The sequence below is a fragment of the Lagopus leucura genome, unplaced genomic scaffold (genome assembly GCF_019238085.1).
Source record: "Lagopus leucura isolate 7727_CA_CO unplaced genomic scaffold, USGS_WTPT01 3-80_obj-0_obj, whole genome shotgun sequence".
In the NCBI taxonomy this organism is placed as follows: domain Eukaryota; kingdom Metazoa; phylum Chordata; class Aves; order Galliformes; family Phasianidae; genus Lagopus; species Lagopus leucura.
Genome location: NW_024969507.1, coordinates 13043 through 37572, shown reverse-complemented (window position 1 = coordinate 37572; position 24530 = coordinate 13043). Strand labels below are relative to the sequence as shown.

Here is a 24530-nt window from a genome sequence, read left to right as displayed (position 1 = left end):
CCTGTTTGTGTTTCTCTTTTTCTTTTTTTCCCCTACTTTATTTTTTCATACAGCTTTGATACTCTCAGAAAAAAAAAATACCCAAAAACCTAGGAACACCTTTTACAATTATAAGTGCAAGTATAGCAAAAAAATAGTTCTGAAAATATTAACTGCAGCTGTACGATTGATCATCCTGCTCACTGTACAGAGAATAACTTAAACATGCTTGACTAAAGTAGGAAATAGTGGTTTAAACAAAAACAGCTGGAAGACAGAATTCTTCTAAGTAGTGTTTCTGTCTTTCTTTAATTTCAAATATACACTGTAAATGGCATTTCCTGTCTTGTAACAGTCCTCTCGATATCTGCTCTAAACTTAAAGGGCAGTGTTTAAGCACTGTTAACATTTTTTGAAAACACTTGTTTTTAAAATATTATGAGCCAAAATCCAGATTACTGTGATGCTTTTCATAGTCCGAGTTTATGTGAAAGAGAAATCAATTCAAGTTTCCTTCCTAGGTGAACAAAAAATGCTACGATTTTATGTAAATTATAGAGGATCATTAAATTGTTTAGTAGGTGATTTCAAAAAGGCCTCTTTTCTTCGTGCCTTGTAACTTTGACCCATAAAGGCATTCTTGTGAAAAGGAGTTTATTGAAGACAAGCCATCCTTTTGATTCAACCAGCCATAAGACTACGTAAGTAACAGCTATAATCAGAGCACCAACTGAATTTCTTCAGTATGATATTCCCACCTGTTTCAAAGCAAAGTATTTTGAGGAGGTGAAGGAAATGACAGGCACAAAGCAGGAAAAAAAGGAGCCAGTTTTATCCTAGAGTAACAAATAAACATACAAAGGAGACTTACCAAGCACTGTCAGATGGGTGCCCTGTCCAAAGTTCAGTGGTGTGTTTGCACAGTAATTTGAAGAAGTACCAGAATTGGCTGCCACTATCAACAGCAATTAAAACCTCTATGATAACAGGATATATCATATCTCCCACTAGATCACATACAGAAGGAATCTTTCTTCTCTCATCTGTATTAGAAAAAAATGTACTTTTTTGCAGAAATATATAGAATATGATTTCAGGAGGTACTGTATCCAGCCAACCCAGCCTATCCAGGAAGTAACTATTTTCATTTCTGTATCCTGCTTCTCAACATTAGTTTCAGAATTCAGCCTGAGGCATCTTTTGTAAATAAAAGCAGAAGCAGTGAATCTCTCCTCTTTCTGCCATCACTAAGCTTTGCTAATAAGCACTTGAATTTCTGGAACTCACCCATCCACCCATCCTGCATTTATTTCCCTCAACTTCCCTCCTGCCTGATTTTCGTACAGCCCTTTCATACTCTTTTACAAAACAAAACAAAACAAAACAAAACAAAACAAAACAAAAAAGCCCATGTATTTGTTAAAAGTACAGACTTCTTTTCCTCATCTGGTACTGCTGCTAGGGTCCAGCATCAAACTCTGCTAGAAAATAGTCCATCCTACATCCAAAGGAGTATCCTGTTGTATTTTCTAAAGGATAGTGTGGGAGTGGGAGTTAGATGGCATTCTTGTAGCTCTTCCTAGAAGTTACTTATCTGACTTAGTGCTTTTTTCCTAGCAAGAACAGTGTTGTAGACCTGTCAAAATTGTTTTGCTTTTCATGTGATAGTATTGTATTCATCTCTCCTCAAGCACCAGCCAGGTAGAATCTTAAAGGTCTCCGTGCAGGAGCAGATAGATACTGCTTGAAGCAGTATGGTTCCCCTGTGGCCATTAAGTAATGATCAAAAACTAGCTGATTCCTGTATGAATGGTGTCCTCTCATGGTGGAAATATCTATAGATCAATGATGGAATAAGCAAAATATTTCTTCTACTTACAAGGGCTGCAATGAAGTCCAGACGACAAATCTTCCTGTGTGAAGAAAAATAGGAACACCGCCAGGATTTTATCATGGGATCAAAGAATTTTCATGTTCGCGACCTCTCCAAGAGGAGAGAGATCTCTATCTTTTGTCTATCCATTCTGGCTGAGTGAACTCCTCAGGAGCATCAGTTTACCCTTTTCAAGGAGTGTTTCTGTAAACGCCTTCCAAAGAAATGCATCAGACTTTCCTGCCAGTGTTCTTATGATGACTGAATATAATGCTTTCTTCAAGTCTACCTTAAGAGGCTGAGGACAAATTTCACAAAGTCTGTTCTTATACTGACTGTACTATGGAAAATTAATGGTCTTGACTGTCAAGACTTTCAAAGACAACTGTTGGGATAGAAATAGAAATGCTTCTGTATCTCTGCATGCTGAATTGCACTGTGCCATTTGTCTCCTCCAACACATTGCCACTCAGGAATCCAATCTCCAATCTTGTATATATATCTGGTAAGAAGCAGGAAGATGGCTGTGACAAACTGAAAACTAGAAAGACACAGATGTGTATGATCATACCAAACAGATGCTAAATACCAGTAAGAGGATAAACAGTACAGGTGCACTAAAAAAATGATTACAGTTTCTGTCATGGGGTAATTTAGGGACAAGGCAGTCACAAGAAGAAAACAATATCATCAAGTGACATAGTATCTAAAATAAACCTACTAATATATTAAAATGAGTGTGACAGCTGGACAGAAGGTTTTATCCTAAGGTTTCTGACATGCACATGCATATACATGCTCTGTACAGCAAACCCAGCAGACAGACTCTTCAGTATAAGTTGTGGCCAGCACCCTGGACTTGGGTGAACAGGACACTCACTCATTGGTGTTTTTGTGTTCTTTGAGGTCACCTGGTTTATAACACGCAACTCAGGATCAGTCTTTTACAGTATTGGATATTCATTAATGTGTTTACCTGGAGGAACTCTTGTCTCAACTGTTTTCTCTGGCTTAGATGGCTGGCATAAGTCAACATCGATCTTGTTAGTCACGTCTCAGTGGATCGATCTCTTTGATTTTACCTATATCTGAAGCCAATTCACATTTTTTACCTACGTAACATTTAATTTCCAGCTTCCCACTGTTGTATGTAACTAGGCTGAAAACTTTTTAACATTTTTGGTGGATGCAGCCTGAAAATCTTACTTATAATTGTGATCTGTGTTTTGGTTCTCTGTACGTACTGTCTACAGTCCTCTAAGAACAGGACAAATGTAGTCAAAGCCAAATTTTATCTGAGTGGTAATTTTAGGCAGGATTCATATTGATGCTTTCTGTCAGAGTCTGAGTGTGCCAATAGGTGCAGTGTACCTGATCACCTTAGCTTAGGACCTAATCCTTCACCCTCTGTACATGAGACCAGGATATCTATTTAAGATTAGACCTAGGCCTTCAATTCTTGCGTGAGCTATGTTGTAGGTGAAACTCTATCCAGTCTTGTCTCTGGTCATGTACTCTGAGTGAACTATGTACCTACAATGTTGATAGCTTGTCTTCTAGATGTACCCCTCATAGGAACAGTGTAGATTTTCATGTCTTTGGTCTTGTCCCTTGGACAGACTTTGAACTGCAAGTTTATGCACAGCAACATACCCCTGTAGCAAAGAAAAATAATCATTTTCTGGACTGCAGAGTCTTACCATCAGGATGAAGGAGGTGATTTGATAAGGCCACATCTGGACTGCTGTATTCAATTCTGGGTTACAACCAGGAGAGATATGCAGATATTGGAGAGAGTTCAGTGAAGGAACAGAGTTGATTAAGGAACTGGAGAATTTCTCCTATATGGAAAGACTGAGAGAGCTGGAACTTTAGCCTAGAAAGGAGAAGGATCAAGTAGGTATCTTATTTTTGTGCAAAAATATATGAGAAATATTTAGCAGAAGACAGAACCAGGCTGTTTTCAGTGGTGTCCAGTGACAGGACAAGAGAAAATTGGCACAAACTGAAACACAGGAGGATATACTGAGTATCAGGAAACAGGTTCTTTTTTTTCTTGTAATTATGACTGAACACTGGAGTAGATTGCACAGAGATGCTGTGGAATTGTCATTCTTGGAGACAATTAAAGTCCATCTGGACATGATCATGGGCAACCAGTCAACCTGATCCTTGATTCTGCTTGAGCAGGGGAGCTGAACTAACTAATCTCCAGAGATTTCTTCCAACATCAACCATTTTGTGATTCTGAAAATCCACATTGTATCCTTCTTTCCAGTCTCTGAGCTACAGCCTATCCTATTTCTGTCTTCTTTTGCTCCTGACTGGACATCCTAGATTTATTCTCGATCTGGTTCACTGTTTGCCTTTCTTGGAACTCTACTTGATGTGTGCAGGTGCTGTGAGATCATGTCTTTGATAGTGAAAACACTGCCTGAGTTGTGGTCACCCTTGACTCCTGGCTTTCTTTCCCAACTAGCCCTTGCTGTTCCTTGTCAGTTTCTCAAACAGCCTAGAAGTAAGACATGGAAGCCAGAGCCCCATGAGGGGCTTCAGCAGGGAATCAAATTGTTCAGCAGTCTTCAGCTGTTTTGTAGAGAAGTGACTCAGAATGAGCTTCAAATGTGATCTGTAGTAGGAATGATTTGTGCAAACATTGAATGCAAACCAAGCAATAGAATGAAGTAACTTAAAATAAGACATGGGAGGTTGTTTTACAGTGCAGGAGCACAATAATTTGGCTGGAAAGAGATTAACATGAATTAATGTTTGGGAACTGATTATCTCTGGACTGAAATGACGTACTCAAAAATGAAGATGCTGAGCTACTGCAATAAATTATCAAGAAGGAAGGTATTTTCCTTAAAATTGGTTAAAAGGCTGCAGACAGGGTGTGGTGATTAATGGTTCTATGTCCAGGTGGAGGCTGGTAAATGTCATGGTTTTGTGATTTTTGTGAATATCGGGCCGAACCAGCCTGTAAACTGTTGACAGTAATGAGCAGTATCCCTCAGAGGTCTGTCTTGATACCGGTGCTCCTTAACATCTTAATCAATGGCATCGATGATGGAATTGAGTGCACTCTCAGCAAGTTTGCTAATGAACCAACCTGAGTTGGTGCAGTTGACGAAATGGAAGGAAGGGATGCCATTCAGAATGACCTCAACGGACTTGAAAGGTGAGCCCAGGTGAAACTAATGAGATTTGATACAGCAAAGTGCAAGGTTTTGCACTTGGGCCGGAGGAATCCCTGGCATCTCTACAGACTGGGAGGAGCAGTCCTTGACAGCAGCCCTGAAGAAAGAGGTCTGGGGGTCCTGATGGGTGAAAAACTGAGCGTGAGCCAGCAGTGTGCCCTTGCAGCTCAGAAAGCAAATGGTATCCTGGGCTCCATTAGAAAAGGAGTGGCCAGCAGGGACAGGAAGGTGTCTGTCCTTCTCTACTCTGCCCTTTGTGAGACCCCATCTGGATGGAGTACTTTGTAAAGGGTAGATAACAGCAGGACAAGGGGAAATAGTTTTAAGTTGATGGAGGGAAAATTTAGGTTGGATGTCAGGGGGGAGTTCTTTACTATGAGCAGTGAGGTGCTGGAACAGGCTGCCCAGAGAGGTTGTGGATGCCCTGGAGGGGCCCAAGGGCCCAAAGCCAGGTTGGATGGGGCCCTGGGCAGCCTGGTCTAGTATTAAATATGGAGACTGTTAGTCCTGCCTGTGGCAGGAGGGTTGGAGATTCGAGATCCTAGAGGTCCCTTCCAACATAGGACATTCTGTGATTCTTTAATTCTCTGAAATTAAAATTCATTAGATGATAATTATCTTAGATGATAATTCAGTGGTTCCTTTTAGACTTTTGATAGAATCATGGGCTTATGAAAATTGTAGCTTTGAAATTAGTTTCCAAACTAGTATTGTTACAGGCCTTGACTTGTTTCTACCAGACACTGGAATCCTGAGCTCATCTCATGGTTTATCTTTTCCAAGAAAAATGGGGCATTTATCCTGTCTATTCTTTTGCCTAATTCTATTGTTTGGACAGAGCAACACTTTTATATCAACTGTAGTTATTTTGTACTTTGAATTTCTTGGTCTCCTTCAGCACTGAAAAGAATTACCAAAACTATGTGCAGCTCATTCACATACTGATCAATTAACATAGGATAAATATCAACAGTTCTCTGTACCTTTTTATCCTTTTCCTTGGGAGTGTTTCTGTCACGCTCAAAAGGGAAAAATCCTTCGAGGCCAGATTCATGAGGCTGGACAGCATGCTCATCACTATAAAGATATCAAAAGATGGGAATGTACAGTAGTCTTGACCTTTGGGAGTGAAAATACTTATTACCTTGCTTTTTGAACTCCAATCAGCAGTAGAACTGGTCTGTTATTTTCAGTCTTCCCACAGCTATATTTTCATAGTAGTCAAGCTTTCATTTCACAGCCTTCCTACCTCTCTCACATGATACCATCAGCCCTCTTCCTCATATAATACTGGATATTATAGAACAGTACGTTTATTCTCTAGGATTTATTTTTTTCCTCCCACTATCCTCAGTAAAGTAATGATTGTCAGATCACAGGAACACCCCTCCTGCTCTTCACATTCATTTTGCTTTCCTTTTTCTAGACTGAGATTAGGCCTATCTTCTCAGTTATGAATAGCATAAATAGTAGCACAAAAGCTATTGAGAAGCTGGGGATGAAATATTGGAAACCTGTTTTTCCTAAAAATAATCAAAATGTACCACTGCCTATCAAAGTGGTGCTGTATACTATTGATATCTTAGGTGCTCTAAGATGGCTAGAAGGGAATGGCAAATTCTATTTTGGCGAAGTCAGGAAGGGGGTCAGAAAAACTACTACCTTATCCTTCAGGAGGGTGGACTTTGAACTATTCAGGATATTGACAGAGACAGTCCCTTGGGACTTTGCCCCAAGCAGAAAAGGGTCCAGGAAGGATGAACACTCCACAGGGAGAAAGTCTTCGAGGTGCAGGAGCAGGCTGAGCTACTGTAGTATAAGAGAAAAAAAATTTTTAATATAAATATATTAACTGTAAGAGGAGGGCTGAGGAAAATCTCCATTCTTTACTGGATGTGGCAGGGAACATGACCACTGAAGATAAGGGAAAGGCTGAGGTTCTCAATGCCTTCTTTACATCTGTCTTTAATTGTAGGACCAGTTATCCTGATATCTTGTTATCCTGATATTCTGATGGAAGGATCCTTCTGATCTGGAAGTCTGGGGTGCAGAGCAGAATAAGCCACCATTCAGACGGAAACATTTAGAGACCTACTACTCCACCTGGACTGTCACAAGTCCATGGGGCTAGAAGGGATCCATTTGAGTATGCTGAGTGAGAAGGCAGAGGTGATTGTCAAGGCACTTCAGCAAAGCCTTTGTCACTGTCTCCCACTGTATTCTCCTGGAGAAGCTGATAGCTCCTGTCTTAGACAAGTGCACTCTTTGCTGAGTGAAGAACTGGACAGATTGCTGGGCCCAGAGAACTGTGGTGAACAGAGATAAATCCAGCTGGCAAGCAGTCACAAGTGGCTTTCTTCAGAGTTTGGTATTGGGGCTTGTCCTTTGCTGATCACCCGAATGAGGGGACTGAGTGCAGCCTCAGTAAGGTTGCAGATGATGCCAAATTGGAAGGAAGTGTCCATCTGCCTGGACAGTAGGAAAGACCTACAGAGGGATCTAGCCGTGCTGGATCGCTAAGCTTAGGCCGAGGGAACTAGGACTGTTTAGTCTGGAGAGGAGTAGGCTCAGGAGAGACCATATCACCCTCTACAACTACCTGAAAAGAAGTTGTGGTGAGGTGGGGATCAGCCTCTTCTCTCACATAGGACTAGAGGGGAATGGCCTCAAGTTGCACCAGGGGATTATTTGGGTTGAATTTTAGCAAAAATTTCTTCTCTGAAAGAGTGGTCAAGCACTGGAATGGGCTGCCTAGGGAGGTGGTTGGATACCCATTCTTGGAGGTGTTCAAGAAATGTTTAGTTGTTGTACTAAGGGACATGGTTTTGTGGGGAAATATTTGTGGTTGGTAGATGGTTGGATTGGACGATTTTGGAGGACTTTTCCAACCTTGGTGATTCTATGATTCTAAGTTCCAAATGTTTTATTTGTTGTTATTGAATCTAATAGCCCAACAGAAACTAAACTGCCGTCATTCCCTGTCCCCAGTTCCATCCACTGGAAATTATATATTGTAAAAAATAAATTATATTAAAGAAATCAAATAAAAACAAAACAAAACAAACAAACAAACAAACAAAATAACCCAGACACACAGTACAAAAATACACATTGACAGAACCAGTGTCCTGGTTTTTCCTGGGACAGAGTTAATTTTCTTCCTAGTAGCTGTTATGATGCTATATTTTGAAATCTGAATGCGAAATGTGTTGGTAACACACAAATATTTTAGTGTTGCTGAGCAGTGCTTATATTAAGTCAAGGACTTTTCAGCTTATTTCACTGCCCTGCCTGTGAGGAGGTTGGGGGTGCAAAAGAGAGGACAGAATCAGGACAGCTGACCCAAGCTGGTCAAAGGGACATTCCAGAACATGTGACAAAAACAGAGGAATTGGTGGTGCTCCATCACTGAAGGATGGGCAGTTGGTGGTAGCAATTACATTGTGCATCTTTTTTTTTTTTTTTTTTTTTGCTCTATCAAGCTATCAGCCTATGAGCTTTATTTTTTCTCCAATTCTCTCTCCCATCTCACTGCTGGAAGGAGTGAGCAAACACCTGTTTGGTGCTTATCTGCCTGCCTCAGCAGCCAGTCATGCAACGTAACACAAGGACAAAAACTTAGCACCACGCAAACACAAACATCAACAGCTGCATCACTCTTTTCTCCTCTGTCTGATCAGGATAAAGGTCTGCCAACAGAAACTATACAAAGCGTGAATCCCTCCAGTAGCTCACCTTGGACACTCAGGCTGCTCAGCTATTCAGGAACTGGCCCTAAATCGTTGATCTCCTCACATGCTTGTAGAGGGGCATATGAAACTCTGAAGACTACAGCCTCACTCTGCTTCCTCGTACTGACACTCTCTCCTTTTCACCTCCTCTCCTTATCTTCTTTGAAGATACAAAACTTCACTTCCATCCCTCCTCCTCCCTCCCCCCCCAGACACACACATTGAGACCCACACATGTGCATTATCAGTCTCCCAGCAGTTGACCTGGATCCTTACTCTCTCAGTCACTGATAGTGGGGCATGCAAGATTTTAAAGCTTGGAACCCCACTTTATTTTCCAGAACACAATATCAGCAATGGATGAGCCTTCTAATATTCACATAGAATTCAGATAGAATCTTCCTCTCAGTATTGTCATTGAATGTATATATTTGAATGTGTATATTTTGTAATACTAAGTGTCACTGAAGTTGTGATGTAGAATAGTATTGCAACAAAACATCAAGTTGGGATAAAACACTCAAACTTCTTGAATGGAGTGACACAAACTTTATTCCTGATTTAAGAAGCTGACACCTCTGAGCAGTAAGGAGGTGTTTTAAAGCTAGGATAGAGATTATCCTGCATGTCCATGGGAAATCTGGCAGTGATTAAAACAAAGCTGAAAGAACAGGAGAGAACAGAGAACCATCAAGAAAGAGGATATTACAAGCTTGGACTCTACTGCAGAAAAGAAAAACGTGGAATTTGTTGTTTTCCTGTTGATGAGATGGAGGAGATTATTCACTTATTCTTTATATGGCTTGCTACCAGCCTAAATGAAAACAAAACAGAATAAATAATTAAGCAAGAACATGGTGAAACAATAGTCCAAATTTACAACTGCCTGTACTGTCATGTTTCCTGAGAGCATGCTCAGAAATGAGCATGTCAAGTTTTGACGGGGCCAGGCTCTTTTCACTGTCATGCAGGAATAGAACAAGGGGCAGGGGGCAGAAACTAGAGCATAAGAAGTTCCATATAAATAAAAGGAAGAAGACTCACCTGGACACTTTCCTGTGCAACCTACTGTAGAGAATCTGCTTTAGCAGGGGGCTGATATCTAGAGGTTGATTTCAACCCCTACAATTACGTGACACTGTGCTTCTGTGAAGTTGTAGCTCCTTCAGCCTTTCTTAGTAGCAAGAACATATCTTGCTACAAAAGTACCCATACAGATTATTTACTTGCATACTGAGTTAATAACTTTAAATAAATAAATAATAAATAAATAAATCACAAATGATTGTGACCCAGTAATGTACTTTCTCATGTAGGCTTCAAAAAGGAGGAAAAAAAGTCTTGAAAACAACTGGAGCTGTACTCGTACTCGCTCTCAACTGTATTATGTCCCTTCTCAAACACAATTCCCAGTCTACAACTAAAGGAAGTTGGTGCTGAGGCTTCCACTACTCTTACCAGAAATATCTATCAGGAATTTGAAAAGATTACAGATAAAAAGTGTTTTATGTCTGTTACTAGCTACCTAAAATTCTCCCATTTTCTTTTAGATTTATCCCATTCATTGTTTGTATCTTCTTCAAAACCCTGATTTTACTTTTGCTGCAGGCAAGTGTCCCTTCTCAGTGATTACAGAAAAGCATGATGTGTCTGATATTTCCCTTCTTTGCTTTCTGTAGAAGTTGTGCTTAGTACTTCTTATCTTTCTCCATATGTTTTCAGAAAGAATTTCTCTGCTGGACAGCATTGATTTTGTTTGAGCTCTGGAAAAACTGTAACAGAAAACTTACTACTTGTGATTTTTTGTAAATTTTGTTTTGTCCACTAATTCTTGTACTAGTAAACAAGCTCAGCCTGAAAGTGACACATCAGCGTACCTTGACTTTCCACATCAGAGCGCACACCAAAATTGCATAGAGGAAGGCTTTGCCACACAGAATGAGGTAAGTGAGCTTCATAGAATTTCCATAATGCAAGTAGGACTCTGCAAAACAAATGCAATTTGCATATTAAATTATCACCATCAGAAGAGACTTGATACAATGTACCAGAAATACTTGAAATCTTTAACTAAGCAAAGGAATTACAGTCAAATGAATGGTTATGTTGATATCTGAGATAGCACAGAATGGGAAAGAATATTGTGATTCAAAGAATGACAGGAGAAAGCAATCCTAGAAAAGACACAGACTGGCTTTATGATAAGAAAATATGTTCTGACTGGGAATGGTTAACCTCTGTGTTACCACACCTGATAAAAATGTAGGCTGGTCATGCAAATCCCCCTTAGGAAATTGATGTAAGTTGAATTACAAAATACATTTGTTTTCACTTGTTATTGTCAGTAGATGCTGTCATATCAGGTAAGTTTTACACAGCACAAAATAACATTTAGCCTACTAAAGGCTATTTAGCCTTTTATTTTAACGGCTTTCTGATCTTGCCTGACCAAACTGGTGGTCTCCTATGATGGAGTGGAGGCATCATTGGACAGAGGAAAGGCAATGCATGTCATCTTCCTGGACTTCTGCAAAGTCTTTGACATGGTCCCTCACCACATCCTTCTCTCTAAATTGGAGAAATACGGATTTGAAAGATGGACTGTTCAATGGATTAATAATTGGTTGACTGGTTGCAGCCAAAGGGTTGTGATCAATGGTTCCATGTTGGGGTGGAGGCCGGTCAACTCCAAGGTGTCCTCCAAGGGTTGGCTTGGGACCAGTGCTCTTCAACATCTTCATCAATGACATAGATGATGGCATCAAGTGCACCCTCAGCAAATTTGTGGATGACACCAAGATGACCAGTGCAGTCAATACAGTAGGGGGAAGGGAAGTCAACAAGAGGGACCTGGACAGGATGGAGAATTGGGCCCATGTAAACCTATTGAGGTTCAAAAAGGCTCTTGTGAGGCCTGATTTGGAATAATGCAGCCAGGCCTGGGGCCCCCAGCACAAGAAAGACATGGAAACTCTTGAAATGGATCCAGAGGAGGGCATCTATGATCAGAGGGCTGGAGCACCTCTCCTATGAAGAAAGGTTGAGGGAAATAGGATTGTTTAGCTTGAAGAAGAGAAGGCTCTGGGGAGGCCTCATTGTGGCCTTCCAGTACTTGGAGTGTATGAACAGGAGGGGGAATGGCTGTTTACATGGGTGGATAGTGATAGAACAAGGGGAAATGGTTCTAAACTGAGGCAGGAGAGGTTTAGGTTAGATATTAGGAGGAAGTTTTTCACTCAGAGAGTGGTGACACACTGGAACAGGTTGTCCAAGGAAGTTGTGGATGCCCCATCCCTAGAGGCATTCAAGGCCAGGCTGGATGAGGCTCTGGGCAGCCTGGTCTACTGTTTGGTGATCCCAGACATTGCAGGGGTGTCGAAACTAGATGATCACTATGGTCCTTTTCAAGCCAGGCCATTCTATGACTCTATGATTTTCAATTTCGATGTCATAACCACTTGGCTAGCATGATTTTTTTTCTTTCATGGATGAACTTTCTGCTAGAAAAAAGATAAACATGTAGCTTTCCTATAGAAGGTGATGTTGAAGACGGGGGAGATAGAAAGGGCAAGTGGTGGCATGGAAAGGTTCCACATTTTCTTCCATTATTTCAAAAAGTAAATGTAGATAAGAATCATACAGAATGTTGCTCCAACCTTTACTGTTTGTTTGTTTGTTTGTTTGTTTGTTTGTTTTTAAAAAATAAAGGTGTCACTCAGATCTGAAAGGATAAGTTAATCTTCTAGAAGAAAGAAATTTAATATATATCTCTCTCACCTCTTATATTTACCATCAGTAAAACTGAAATACAGACGTTTATTTGCCTATGTGAAGGTGAGAAAATACACATACCTTTAGTAAGCATACATCCTGAAAGACAAATAAAAACAGAATGTCACATCTTTCTTTGGTATGAACAAACACATATTTTTGACGTTTCCGTTTACAATATTTATTTTACTATACTGTGTATTTTTCATTTTACGTTAGTATATATTTTATATTTTACTATGTTCTTACACTAAGAAAATTTGAATAAACCTTTGAAAATCTCTATATATAGATAATACTGTAGATACATGGTGCTGTGAATACGAAGACATACAAATACCTATATAATTACAAATATATTTGTGTCATGAACAAACCACTATATAGAAATAAATTACCCATATCCTCTTTTTTCCTCTTTTAAGTGATTTCTAACTTGTACACTGTAACACTAGAATGTGATGGAAAGTATGGCAATAACAGCAGGGTGGCAAAGTCTTCTACTGCAGCAAAAGAGGACAAGCCCAAATGCAGCAGCCACGGACACAGAAACAAAGGAAGAAAATCTGCTTACATTTGGGAGGCTTCAGGTAGGCAGGGATCTCCAGTGAGATATCCTCACCTCCACTGCCAGCCCTTAAAATGAGGTCGTGGAAGGGGGTGGATCCTGGTTCTAATCCTTCTGGTCACTCAGGCGTACTGCATGCAACTGAGCAACCCTGGGTTGGCCCTGCCTTCCTACCAGGTGCTCAATCACTGTTTCAAGCCTTGACTTAGCATTTCCTATGTAACTATGTAAACCATGGCAAAACTCTTATGTTTTTTACTCACCAGTATCACCATGGATGAATTTATGTATTGATTTCTGTCCATCGTGAAAAAATTCAGCAATACACTCAAAACGGTTCAGAGGGTTGAACCACTCTTGGGCTGAGATTCTCAGTCTGCTGGTCAATGCGTAAGTGCTCCCATTTGATGTGGAAATCTCATCTGTTCCCACTCCTTCTGTCCTCTTGTTGCCATTCACCTTCCAGACTAAATTGAGGTGATCAGGGTAGAAACCGGAGGCCAGGCATACCAGAGTGGCCTTATTCTTCTGTTGAATCTCCTGCTTTGACGGTGAAAAGATGGCCACAGTCGGTGGTATGATTTCACTCTTCTTCCCTGAAACAGTAATGTAGAAAGTAGCATAGCTCAAAGGCTTCATTATTCTTCTCAGCAACTCCTTTTAACTATGAATTTTTTGGGCTGTGCAACTGGCCTTTTAATAAATTCCTAGTAGACAGATAATTATCTGTAATACAGATATGCACAAGTGCAAAGATCATTAGTTATACAGTAATATAAAAGCTCTATCAACAGAAACGCAGTACTATTTGCATTTCTCTTGTCTCTATTAGAACAGAACAGTTTATAAGAAACTGAGCAAACGTATTGTCAGAAAAGTATACAGTAGGCCTGTATTTGTGATGTTGTACTAGGAGACAAAATTCGTAAGCATCTTCAGCTGACTGTGGCACATTCCTGAAGTTATAGTAGGACATGGTGGTTATTGCTACTTTCAAAATTTTACTTCTATGTGATACCTTACTTGTCGCTCAAGGTACGATACGATCTGAAAGGAAAGAATTATTCATTCTCACTGAATCACTTCAGGTACAAAATCTAAAACTGAGTAGGACAACTTCATCTTTAGTTCTTAACTTACTATCCTATTTTAAGACTACGAAATATTGCTTTATGCCATTTATTATTCAGGTTATGCTCAGAATAAGAAAACCTTGTGTAAGACTTTTGAAATAAAATGCATATACACTCACAAGAAAAAAACGTTTCATGTCCTAGATGATCCATGTCCTTATATGTATACATCTACAGTCAAAAAGGAGAAAGGAGCTAAAAGGCTACAGTAAGATGTTACTTACTAAGCAGTAAAGCTAAAATCAACCTTTTAGTATTTTTGTTATGTTTCATATATATTTCTCTAGAGGTCCTTTTTATTATTATTATTATTATTATTATTATTTTTTAATTCTTATCTAGCATGACAAATCCACCGGGTCTGCAGAACACACATGGAAAGAGAAATCCATGAAGAGAATTATGGACTAAGACTTTGTACTTTTTCTATGTGATGGAATTATATATTGTGGATGCTTTTCACAATCGTTTCCTCTTTTCTAGGGTGGACACATATAAATAAAAAGAGTTTTATGTCTTGCACAGATCTTGACCCCAAAAAGCCTCTGTATTTTCTTTCAACTGTTAGCCTTAATCATGATTGTCAGTGTTTACTCCACAAAGAGCCTTGAGCCCATACATATGAGCTCATACAGGCCTCAGAAGAGGTATAGTAATTTACAGTGATGTGTCTTCATAGTCAACTCACTAGAAAGTTTTGAACTCCTCTACTTACACTCCAGCTAGCACAAATTAAGGTTGATTACTTTTACTTCCAGTACCTGGTTGTGTGTTTGTTGTTTATTTTAGCTCTTAATGTATCTCTAGTATAACATCAGTGTGGTGGTCAATGAGTGAAGACATGAAAACAGATGAAGAAAAGAAAACACAAAATAATAGTGAGGGAGGTTCAAAAACAAGCAAACAACAACAAAACAGAAAAGGAAAGCTGTGAAAAAGGCTTGCAGAGAGAATCAAAGTAAAAAGAATTAAAAAGAAAAAAACAGCCAAGCATAGCCAACGAATTAGCGTATTTAAAGTGGAATAAGGAGACTGATGCAAGCAAGAATAGAGGCAATCATAAAATATGTTGTCAAAAGCCCATTCTGTTCTGATCATCCACGTTGGCCATATAAGATCACTGTTGCAATGCTTAACCACTCTCATGCATAAATGCATGTAAGCCCTGCCTTACACTCTTCACTCATCCCAGAGAAAACGTGTCGCAGTTCTTCCATTCCATTTTCATCATACTAAGATCACTTTCATGATTTCTTGTTATATTTAACCCATACTTTCATCTGAATATAATCTATGTGTATACTATATATCATCAAGAGAAATTTTCAATTGACCTTTACATTAAGCACTTGGGCAAAATCACAGCAGCTTGTGCATAACTTTGACTATGATGTCAACTCCAAATATAACTGCAGTTAAAAAACAAAGCTGAACCTCATCAGACTACAACCCACAAAGTCCTTGTGTTGCCCTTATCAGTCACTAAGTTCCTTAAAATGGGAATATTCAAAGGAACGTATTCTGGTGTGTATTTCTACAGTTTGCTATCAGAGCTTGCAGTGGCAGATGGAAAAAGTAGTTTTACTCTGGGATTCCAAAATGCTCAACTGATCACATAAGCTGTGTTAAATTCTTTTCTGCAACAGGAGAAGGCTGAAAAAGTAGATGGAGAAAAATAGAAGGAATACAGGAGAATAGGGCACTTTCTCTGCTCAGAAAAGCGAGAGAAAGAGAACACAGACTTTTTAAAAATCAGGAACAGTAAAAAAGAAAGATAAATGGAGCGACTGTCCTAGTGCAACTTCAAGCAGCCTGCTTGACATCTATAGTGAGAAAAGCAAAGTACCAGAAATCTGCTCCTTCCCTGCCATATTCAGCAGCCACAAGAATATGAATAGTGAGCATGATCATACCTCCTAAACGTTGCTTTTGATTGATTAACAGTGAGACAGAAGAGCTCACAAAACATGCAGACCAAAGAGGGATCTGTTTCCTTGGACAATGGGAGCAGAGTTATTTTTTTCACTTCTCCCATCATGAAGCTTTCAGTCAGGGAAGACAGAGCAGCACAAGTCAAAGCTAAAACGGATCTTAAAATTAGTGTCTGCAAACCCAATGCTTCCACATCCATCTTCCTTTTTTTTTTTTTTCTTTTTTTTTTTTCTAATAAACAATCTATAAAGCATTTGTCCTGTCCTTGTGGATGGGGGAAAAATTACCATTATTCTGCTGTTAGTTAAGAAGTTCTTAACAATACTACAATATTACATATACTGCAGAGATCTGACTTTTGACTTACCTAGTACTGTGAGTTTTGTCCCACTGCCAAAGAACAATCTTTCATTAGTCACACTATTTTGCACCTGCATTAAAACCTCTCAACTACTGTCCATTCTCTGAACAAAGCTTCTGCAGTAACCCTCCCTCATGTGGTAGACAATGAAACACAAAACACATGAATTTATGGTTTCCTAGGAAATACAGGAAAGGTCTGTAAAGGAACAGCAACTGCATGTCTGTCTAATCTGGTGAGACAAGTCCCAGAAATTCCTCTTCAGAGCTTTCTGATTCAGGCATAGGTGAATCAATTTGTGCATCTTTCAAAAATTCTTTACAGGACACTTAAGAACATGCAGTATTAGAACATACTCCTCATAAAGAGAAGGCAGATTTATTTCCTTATTTTCAGCTGAAAGGACCCAATTCCTTATTTCCCCATCTCCTTTCTATGTCATGAATAGCCTTTTCTTGTAAAATAAGTGTTTTGGGTTTTTTTTAGCATACAAGGTAGTTCATAGTGTCAACAGTCAATGATGGATCAGTGCATTGTTTTTCATCAGCACCTCAGATTCACACCGTATTTTAAAAAAATAATAATTAATTGATCACCTTCAATTGAGGGCCTACATTTTTTCATATGGAGAAAGAATTTTATCACTTGAAAGTTTTTTTGCTCTGCAATGAAGGGCCTGTTATAAAAGCATCAATTCTTCTAATCCCAGGAATAATAGTAATGAGAAGAAGAGAACACCATCACTGGCAACCCTGCCTGCAACAGGGGGGATGGAACTTGATGATCCTTAAGGTCGCTTCCAAGCCAAGTCATTCCACGATTCTATCATCTATCAGTCTTAGAAATATGTTTGTTTTCTTCTGGATTTGGAAGGAGTCCAAATCCTGACCTATGATCCAGAAATAAATGTTCTCCAAGAGTTATTTTAATTTGAAAATAGTCTTAGGTGATAGGTGATATTAATCAGCTTTTTATCATCCATTCTGAAACAGTATGACTCTTATTCCAAATTGACTTTCTAGCACAATCCTGACAAACTTGTTGTACAGAAAGAATCTTGCCATGCTGTGGAGAGCTGTTTTCTAGAACAACTGATTGTTAAACAGAGGTGTTAGTATTGCCTGTGATAAAGCTGAGTACTTTTTGCTTGTTTTGTTAGCTAAAAACTGGTAGATATATGTCTCTTCCAGTTATCTGATTTAACATGTTTTAGTTTACCCCCATAGGATATAAAGTACTTTGTTTTTAGAGCCTTGATTTTCTTCTTGAGACCTCTCCTAAATGTAACTGTAACTCAGGTAGCCTTTCTCTATCTTTATTTTTTTATCTCCATTTTTATCTTTATTTATATTATATATATATATAATATTTATTATATTATCTTTATTTCTTTATCTCCACGATAACCTGGAAGCACAGTTACACTTTCCAAGAGCAGTGATTTTTGCAGATGTTGATTTATAAAGAATATTGATGACACACATATATTTTTCAACCCATTCTCAACCTAATTTGTTTGACAGACTGCTCTTTATTGCAGAAAATGTTTTCTTTCAGTTATTCAAAGTGAAAAGTGTGTCCTTACCTAGAATAGAACTTAACCTAGTCTCCAAAATAGACTGGGCAACTAGTACATCAGTAAAACATCAGTTTAATAAAGAAGAAGAGAATGCTAAAGTGAAATAATCTGATGAGAATACCCAGGATTTTAAGTGATTTAAAAGAAAAAAGAAAATCTTCTTACCGATCGCTGTAAGTTTCGTGCCACCACCAAAAATCATGTTACTGTCACTATGACATACTTTTGTATCATAAGTTAAGAGAAAAAGTGCACTGCAAGTGAGTTTAGTAAGCAGAGGCTTAAACAATGTTTGCCATATCTGGAAACTTAATCTCTATCTAAATGACCACGGCAGAGCAATAGCTTGAAATCTCATTGTAACATCTGTAGCATTTATAAGAGCATTTTTTCAGAGTTCACTTGTATTTTTGTCTATATTTCGTTCTTAGAGAGAGGTTCTGAAAAAACTATTTGCCATGTTCTCCTCACTGATATCATGTGCTATTCTCATTTTGTAGACATAAACTGTATAGAGTTGTTCAAAGTGGTGTAAAGGGGGTAAATGTCTAGAAATATAATTACTCCATAACTACAGCTTCCATATTGTCAGGCTTATACTCTAAACATCGAGATTGTTTTATTTCTTCAACTTGTGAAATTTAATAATCAAGTTGTTTTGTGGTGGTCACAGTCGCACACCTTTTCATTTAGTTGCTTCTCCTTTGTGATGGTGAATTAAGGCAAACCCATTTTTTTTCCCCTTCAGCCACCTGAGAGTCTTGCAGGATTCCATTCAATTTTCTGGTAGGTTGAAAGTAATTCACACAAGAACCGTCCAGAAGAATCACTTGGCTGGTCTCAGACAAATCCTTTATCATCACTAGGAAAAATTGCAATGAGATACCATGGAGAAGGATTTAAGAAAAACACTGCCTTGACAGGCATGAGTCATTCTGTGAATGCTGGAGACTTACTTGCAAGAGAAAGCCCTAACAACCTTTTTCTATATTGCTTCTGAAAGATCAATGCTACATTTCAGATTCTTCTGTCACATCAATAAAAAGCCATTTTGAGGGTAGCAGCAAACATTATTGCACCAGAAAGAAATCGTTTGCTTCACATACTGTGATAGATTTAGATGCATCTGCCGTCAGTCTGATGCGCTGAAAATTATTTCAAGGTCATCAGAATCCACTGGCTCGCTTTCCGGACAGGATAGGCTTGCAGCTCTCGGACAATGAAGGTTTGTTCAAACATACTGTGTCTGTCAAGAGAAACCAAGACAGAACATGTCCACCGTGCTGTAGAATGCTCTCCAGTTGTCTTTGCACTCTCTCCCATGTGACTTATGCAACTACAGGTTTTTGTAAAGACCTCCTGGGAAATGCATCATTGTGGATCCCCCTGTCCCCACAACGGTACAGTCTCGTACAAAAACAATTCCACCTGTGTCTCCACTCTCATTTTGTCATCCAGTCACCATAAAAATTTTCTGTGGAAACCACAGGCCACTTCCTTCCTCTGCACTGCTCTGTCTGTGATAGTCCAAATATCTCCTGCTGTACACATTACCCATTAATACATCATGCCAACAGTTCTTCCTTCAGACAAAAATGATTCTTTGTTACGATTACCTAGTTTTAATTGCACTTATTTTTCACTATGTAATTTCACGGCAATAGTCATGGTGCTTTCATCCCCACTCTTCTGCTTCAGGATAATAACAGAACTTAAGCCTTCTGTAATTGTTTTACATTGAAAGTGATTTGCTTACTACAGACTGGCGTTTCCCTTTATAGCCTTGCCGGACTGTGGATAGCCTCTTCAATCGCTATTGTACTTGCCATTTGCTCTGAAAGGGATGGAAGTAGGATGCTGGGCAATTAGCTTGTGTTCTCTGTCTGCCTGTTGCACGAAGCAGAAATACAGTCTTCTGCAGGTTGCTTATGACTGAGGAAAAAGCTTAATCTATTAGCAAGAGCTTGCCTTCATTTTGGAGACTAAAAGGGGAGGGGACTTCCAGTGACAGGTTATAAGGTACTTTCATATTTCTTTCTTACACGTAACTAAATGAAGACACAAAACTGCATTTTTTCCCCTGTACCCAGTTAGCCCAGGTATGATGAAAGATCTGTGTGAGACTGTGCAGACTGGCAGATACTGAGGCAATACACTGAAAGAAAGGTGCACGCAATATTTAGATATGGGGTATGTTCAGCCCATCCAGACCTTGTCTTCTCAAAGAAACTATCCAGGTATAGCAGCATGAATAAGCACCTGCAGTTCGTGTTGCTGCGTAATGGCTTCACTTGAAACTATTTTGATAATCAGTCAGCAGAAGATACAATCCTTTGAAATAAGGTAATTAGCCTGGGGAAAAGTCACAGATTGCTTTCTTTTAATTTATCCTGCTCAGCTAGGAAGAGCTGTTATAGCCCCAGGGAAGATGAAACATTTAGGATCAACACAGAAATCTACAAAAAGTTATTTCAAATACTGGACAGGCAATAGGTGTCTCTGCAATACCCTCTTTTCTACAGCAGCAAAACAGTATGCTTAACTCACTGATTTTAAAAATAATTGAGAACTTTTTTTTTTTTAATTTAGATTGAATTGTTTTAAAAAATACACTTAGGGTTTTTCTTTTTATGTCCAAATTACGACAGTAAAGGGATGCTACTTGCCTTCATTGAGTCAAAACTTTCTCTTACATCAGTAGCATTTGTTCCAAGTCTAAAACCTTCCTACTTAAATCCCTTTATGGATCTTACTGTCAGTAGCACGCTCTCTTAAACATGATGTCTTTTGTGTAAAAGCATGCAAACCACTTCCTCTGTATTAATTTTAAGGAGAAATTCTATGTGATGCTAATATCACACAGATGAGCACTATTACATAGATGGGCACTTTCACATGGTAATATCCAAGAAGTGCCAGCAGACAGCAGTCTTGTCCCATTTTAAAGTTCATATATAGTCCATCTAGGCATTTTAGGCTATAATTTAAATTTAAAATGATAGGGAGAGAGCGAAGGAAAGGTCATCCCTTCTTTTTAGTTTTCATATGTCTGATAGAAAGCTTCATGGGCCAAGATGTGTAAAGCTTCAGCCAAGAGGCAAAGGTGAGAGTCTGTGAACAAGAGATGTTTAGGGACAAGTTTTCTAACAATAGTATCACATTAGTGCAGAAATTTCTACAGAAAAGTAATGATCTCATTGATTATATCAGTCTTGGATTCATTTCTAGCTTACATAAAATGCAAGATACAGAGAAACCAGGTTTTTAGTCCAAATTTAGTATCCTGTGTCAGCATTTCTCAAAGGCCCTGGCAGCTTGAGAGGACATCTGCTTTTCCAGAGTCGTTTCTGCTTGCAGGAAGCACACTGATCCTCTCCTAATGGTATTCTGTCCCCTTGCACTCCACCTTAAGACCTTCTTCCCCTCAGGCACCAATAGCTCTAAGCCTGACCTTACCAATTTCTTGGGTTATAACTGTTACTAGCATCTTACTATCAATAAGTTCTTCTTCGCCCACCTTTTTTCTATTGTTATATACATTCCAGCCTAGTTTAAATAAGGCTATAAACTATCTCCTTGATTCAGTATGCCAACCAAAATATGGACTCTGGGAGTCCCCACAGTAGCATATAGATTGTACCTTAATACCAGTAATAGCCTGACAGTATGTATTTAAAACAGATATGATTTACATGTAGGCATTCCAACCTGTGATCAGTGTCATTAATTTAACAGGTAGCTGACATGGAAATTCACCTGATCGTGGATCTGGAGAGTATTCCTGAAAATACTCATCTGCAGTCTTCACGATTCCCCTGGTCTGTTGAGATTCCAAAGTGCTTGTCCCATCTGGGGGTGCCAAACCCTTGGTTACCCCAAACAGTTAAGAAAATTCTCCAAATCAAATGATAATTCACAAAGCTGACACTGGTTTATTACAGTGCTGGGTGCTTGGGGGTCTTTCTAGAAACCATGCACACCCCAGAGCTACATCCCTTCGAAATTGTAATTGTATTGTCCATCATAGAACTTCTGCTTTATAGAAACATAAGGTAACATTTAAATCACATTAGCATTTTTCAGTGAAGAATGCACTTAAAATGGTAGATATAGAATGTGTGTTTATATGCAGGTTTTGTTTGTTTGTTCTTAAAACAGGGGCAGAAGTTATACAAAAACAAATTTATTTGTGAATGGATTGGCTCCCTTGCTCCTTTGTCCTCCTTACACAGACATAGGTCTGTGTAAAGAGAGGCTGAAGTAGAATGTTCTGTGTTCATGTTTATGGAGTTCTCATGGGAAGAAATTCGCAGTGAGAGTCTGGAGAAGTGTAAATCTTGTGGAAAGTGATTCTTATTTCCCTGGGGCAACACAAGGCTGAATCTAAATGCTGGTCATCTCTGAAATAGTTACCTTTCCTCAGTGCTGACATACAGGAATTGGAGCAGATGTTCTGGGTACTGTGGAGCTTACTTCAAAAATATGTGCATTTATATGCTTCTATAGCTATGTGCACATATATATTTATGAATGTATGGACATGCAGTAACATAGTCTGTCTTCAGAGGTGGTGTAAGCAACATTCCCTAGACGCATTCAAGGCAAGGCTAGATGTGGCTCTGAGCAGCCTGGTCTAGTGGTTGGCACCTGTGATTCTGTGATCCTTTTCAACCCAGGCCCTTCTATGATTCTATGATCATATGTGTTTAACATATGAATACTTATACAATTTTCTCAAAGTTCCCACCTTTTCCATACATAGTAAATCTAACACTGCATCTGCACCTGTTATTCAAGGAGTCTTTCAGTTGGCTCATAGATGGAACTGGTATTGGAACCTGCTTGTCTTGTAGATATCTCTTAGACAATTCTTTGTCTCTTAGATTGCTCTTTAGTGCCTCCCACAATGTCTATACAAAAGGGCCTATTCTTATCTGTCTGGAGCATCAAGGAATCTATTATTTGAATACTGAATTGTTTAAGTCTTTTAGCATCATCACTATCTGTTCCAGGGCAGCAAAATGTAGTAGAATATTGGCAGGAAGGCTCAATCTTTACTGAAATAATACCAACATCTGGTATTTGAGGGCCAACCTGAAAAAATAAGAGACACTGCTTTCGGAGTAGTCCTCATACATAGAATTGTAGAATCATTAAGGTTGGAAAAGACCATTTTCATTTTAGTTTGCATACATCTGTAACAATATTGTTAAGCTTGCTAGTGTTCACTGATAGACAGCCCTGCAGTTGGTTTAGATAACTGGAAGAGCTGTATCTTAGTACCACGTAAATAAGTTCTGTTCAATCTTTGTACCAAGAAAATAAGGAATGTTCTCTTAATCTTTGTACCAAGTAAATAACGAGACCTCTGTTAAGTTTTTGTACCAAGTAGATAAGGAAGTTCTGCTTGGAGTCAGTTACTGAAGGTGTGAATAACTCTGGGAAAAACTCTGCGTACATAATATACCTCTGGGAAAACCTCTGCATACGTAACACAAGTAATGTATGTAAGCTGAAGATCTTTTGTGCAAAGTATGTATGATAGGAGCTCAACCTCCGTGCATCTGGTATTGAAAATAAATACCTGTTTTCTAACACACCAACTTCATGATGAGAATTTCATGATACACTGATACATGGTTATTACTCTGTATGTCCACCATGCACGTGTAACTTACCACAACTGTGTCTATGCACTTGTAGACCATGGTAAAGATTGTACTCACGCCATTTTAAGCCAATTTTTAGCATATCACTTCTATTTAGCTATATTTCATCATCTTTTGTTCAGTCATAGAATCATAGAATGGTTTAGTTCTTCGAGTTTGTAAGGAACATAGAAGGTCATATAGTCCAAATCCCTGTCGATGAATAGGGACAACCACAGGTAGATCAGGCTGCACAGAGTCTGGCCCAGCCTGGCCATAAATGGTTCCACGCATGGGATTCCCACCATACCTCTAGTCAGTTTGTGCCAGTGCCTCACTACTCGCATTGTAAAAAACTTCTTCTTTATAACCAATGTAAATTCACCCTCATTACGTATGAAGTCCTCTCACAGCTTTGGGTAGCCCTACATCTATTGAGTTCTTGAGGTAAGGACAATCATTTCAGGCACAGTGAATAGCACTATTTGACTCACTGATGATATTCACAGCATCATGAGAGTGTATATACGAGGCAGCCTCCAAAGTAATTATGACATAAACGTAGATATATTTCTGTTAATGGTTCTAGTAAGCATGGCAATATTCTCATAACCATAACAGGTGAGGTTCACAGTTTCTCCAGTTCTCTTGAGGGCATCTTCAGGCCAGAAGGAATATCACTATACTGATTGATGGTGTATACCACAACCTAGAGTCCGGGCTCCATTCCCTGACTTTGCCCTGGTTTTCTCTCTGCT

General features: G+C 39.0%; 1 gene segment (V, D, J or C); it reads right to left on the bottom strand.

Annotated features, from left to right (window-relative positions):
- Positions 1-9314: 9314 nt before the first annotated feature.
- Positions 9315-23832, bottom strand: LOC122194175. The segment is given in 6 exon segments: positions 9315-9594; positions 10658-10764; positions 12633-12650; positions 13383-13715; positions 18290-18404; positions 23803-23832. Coding segments are annotated over 6 exon segments (630 nt in total).
- Positions 23833-24530: the final 698 nt, after the last annotated feature.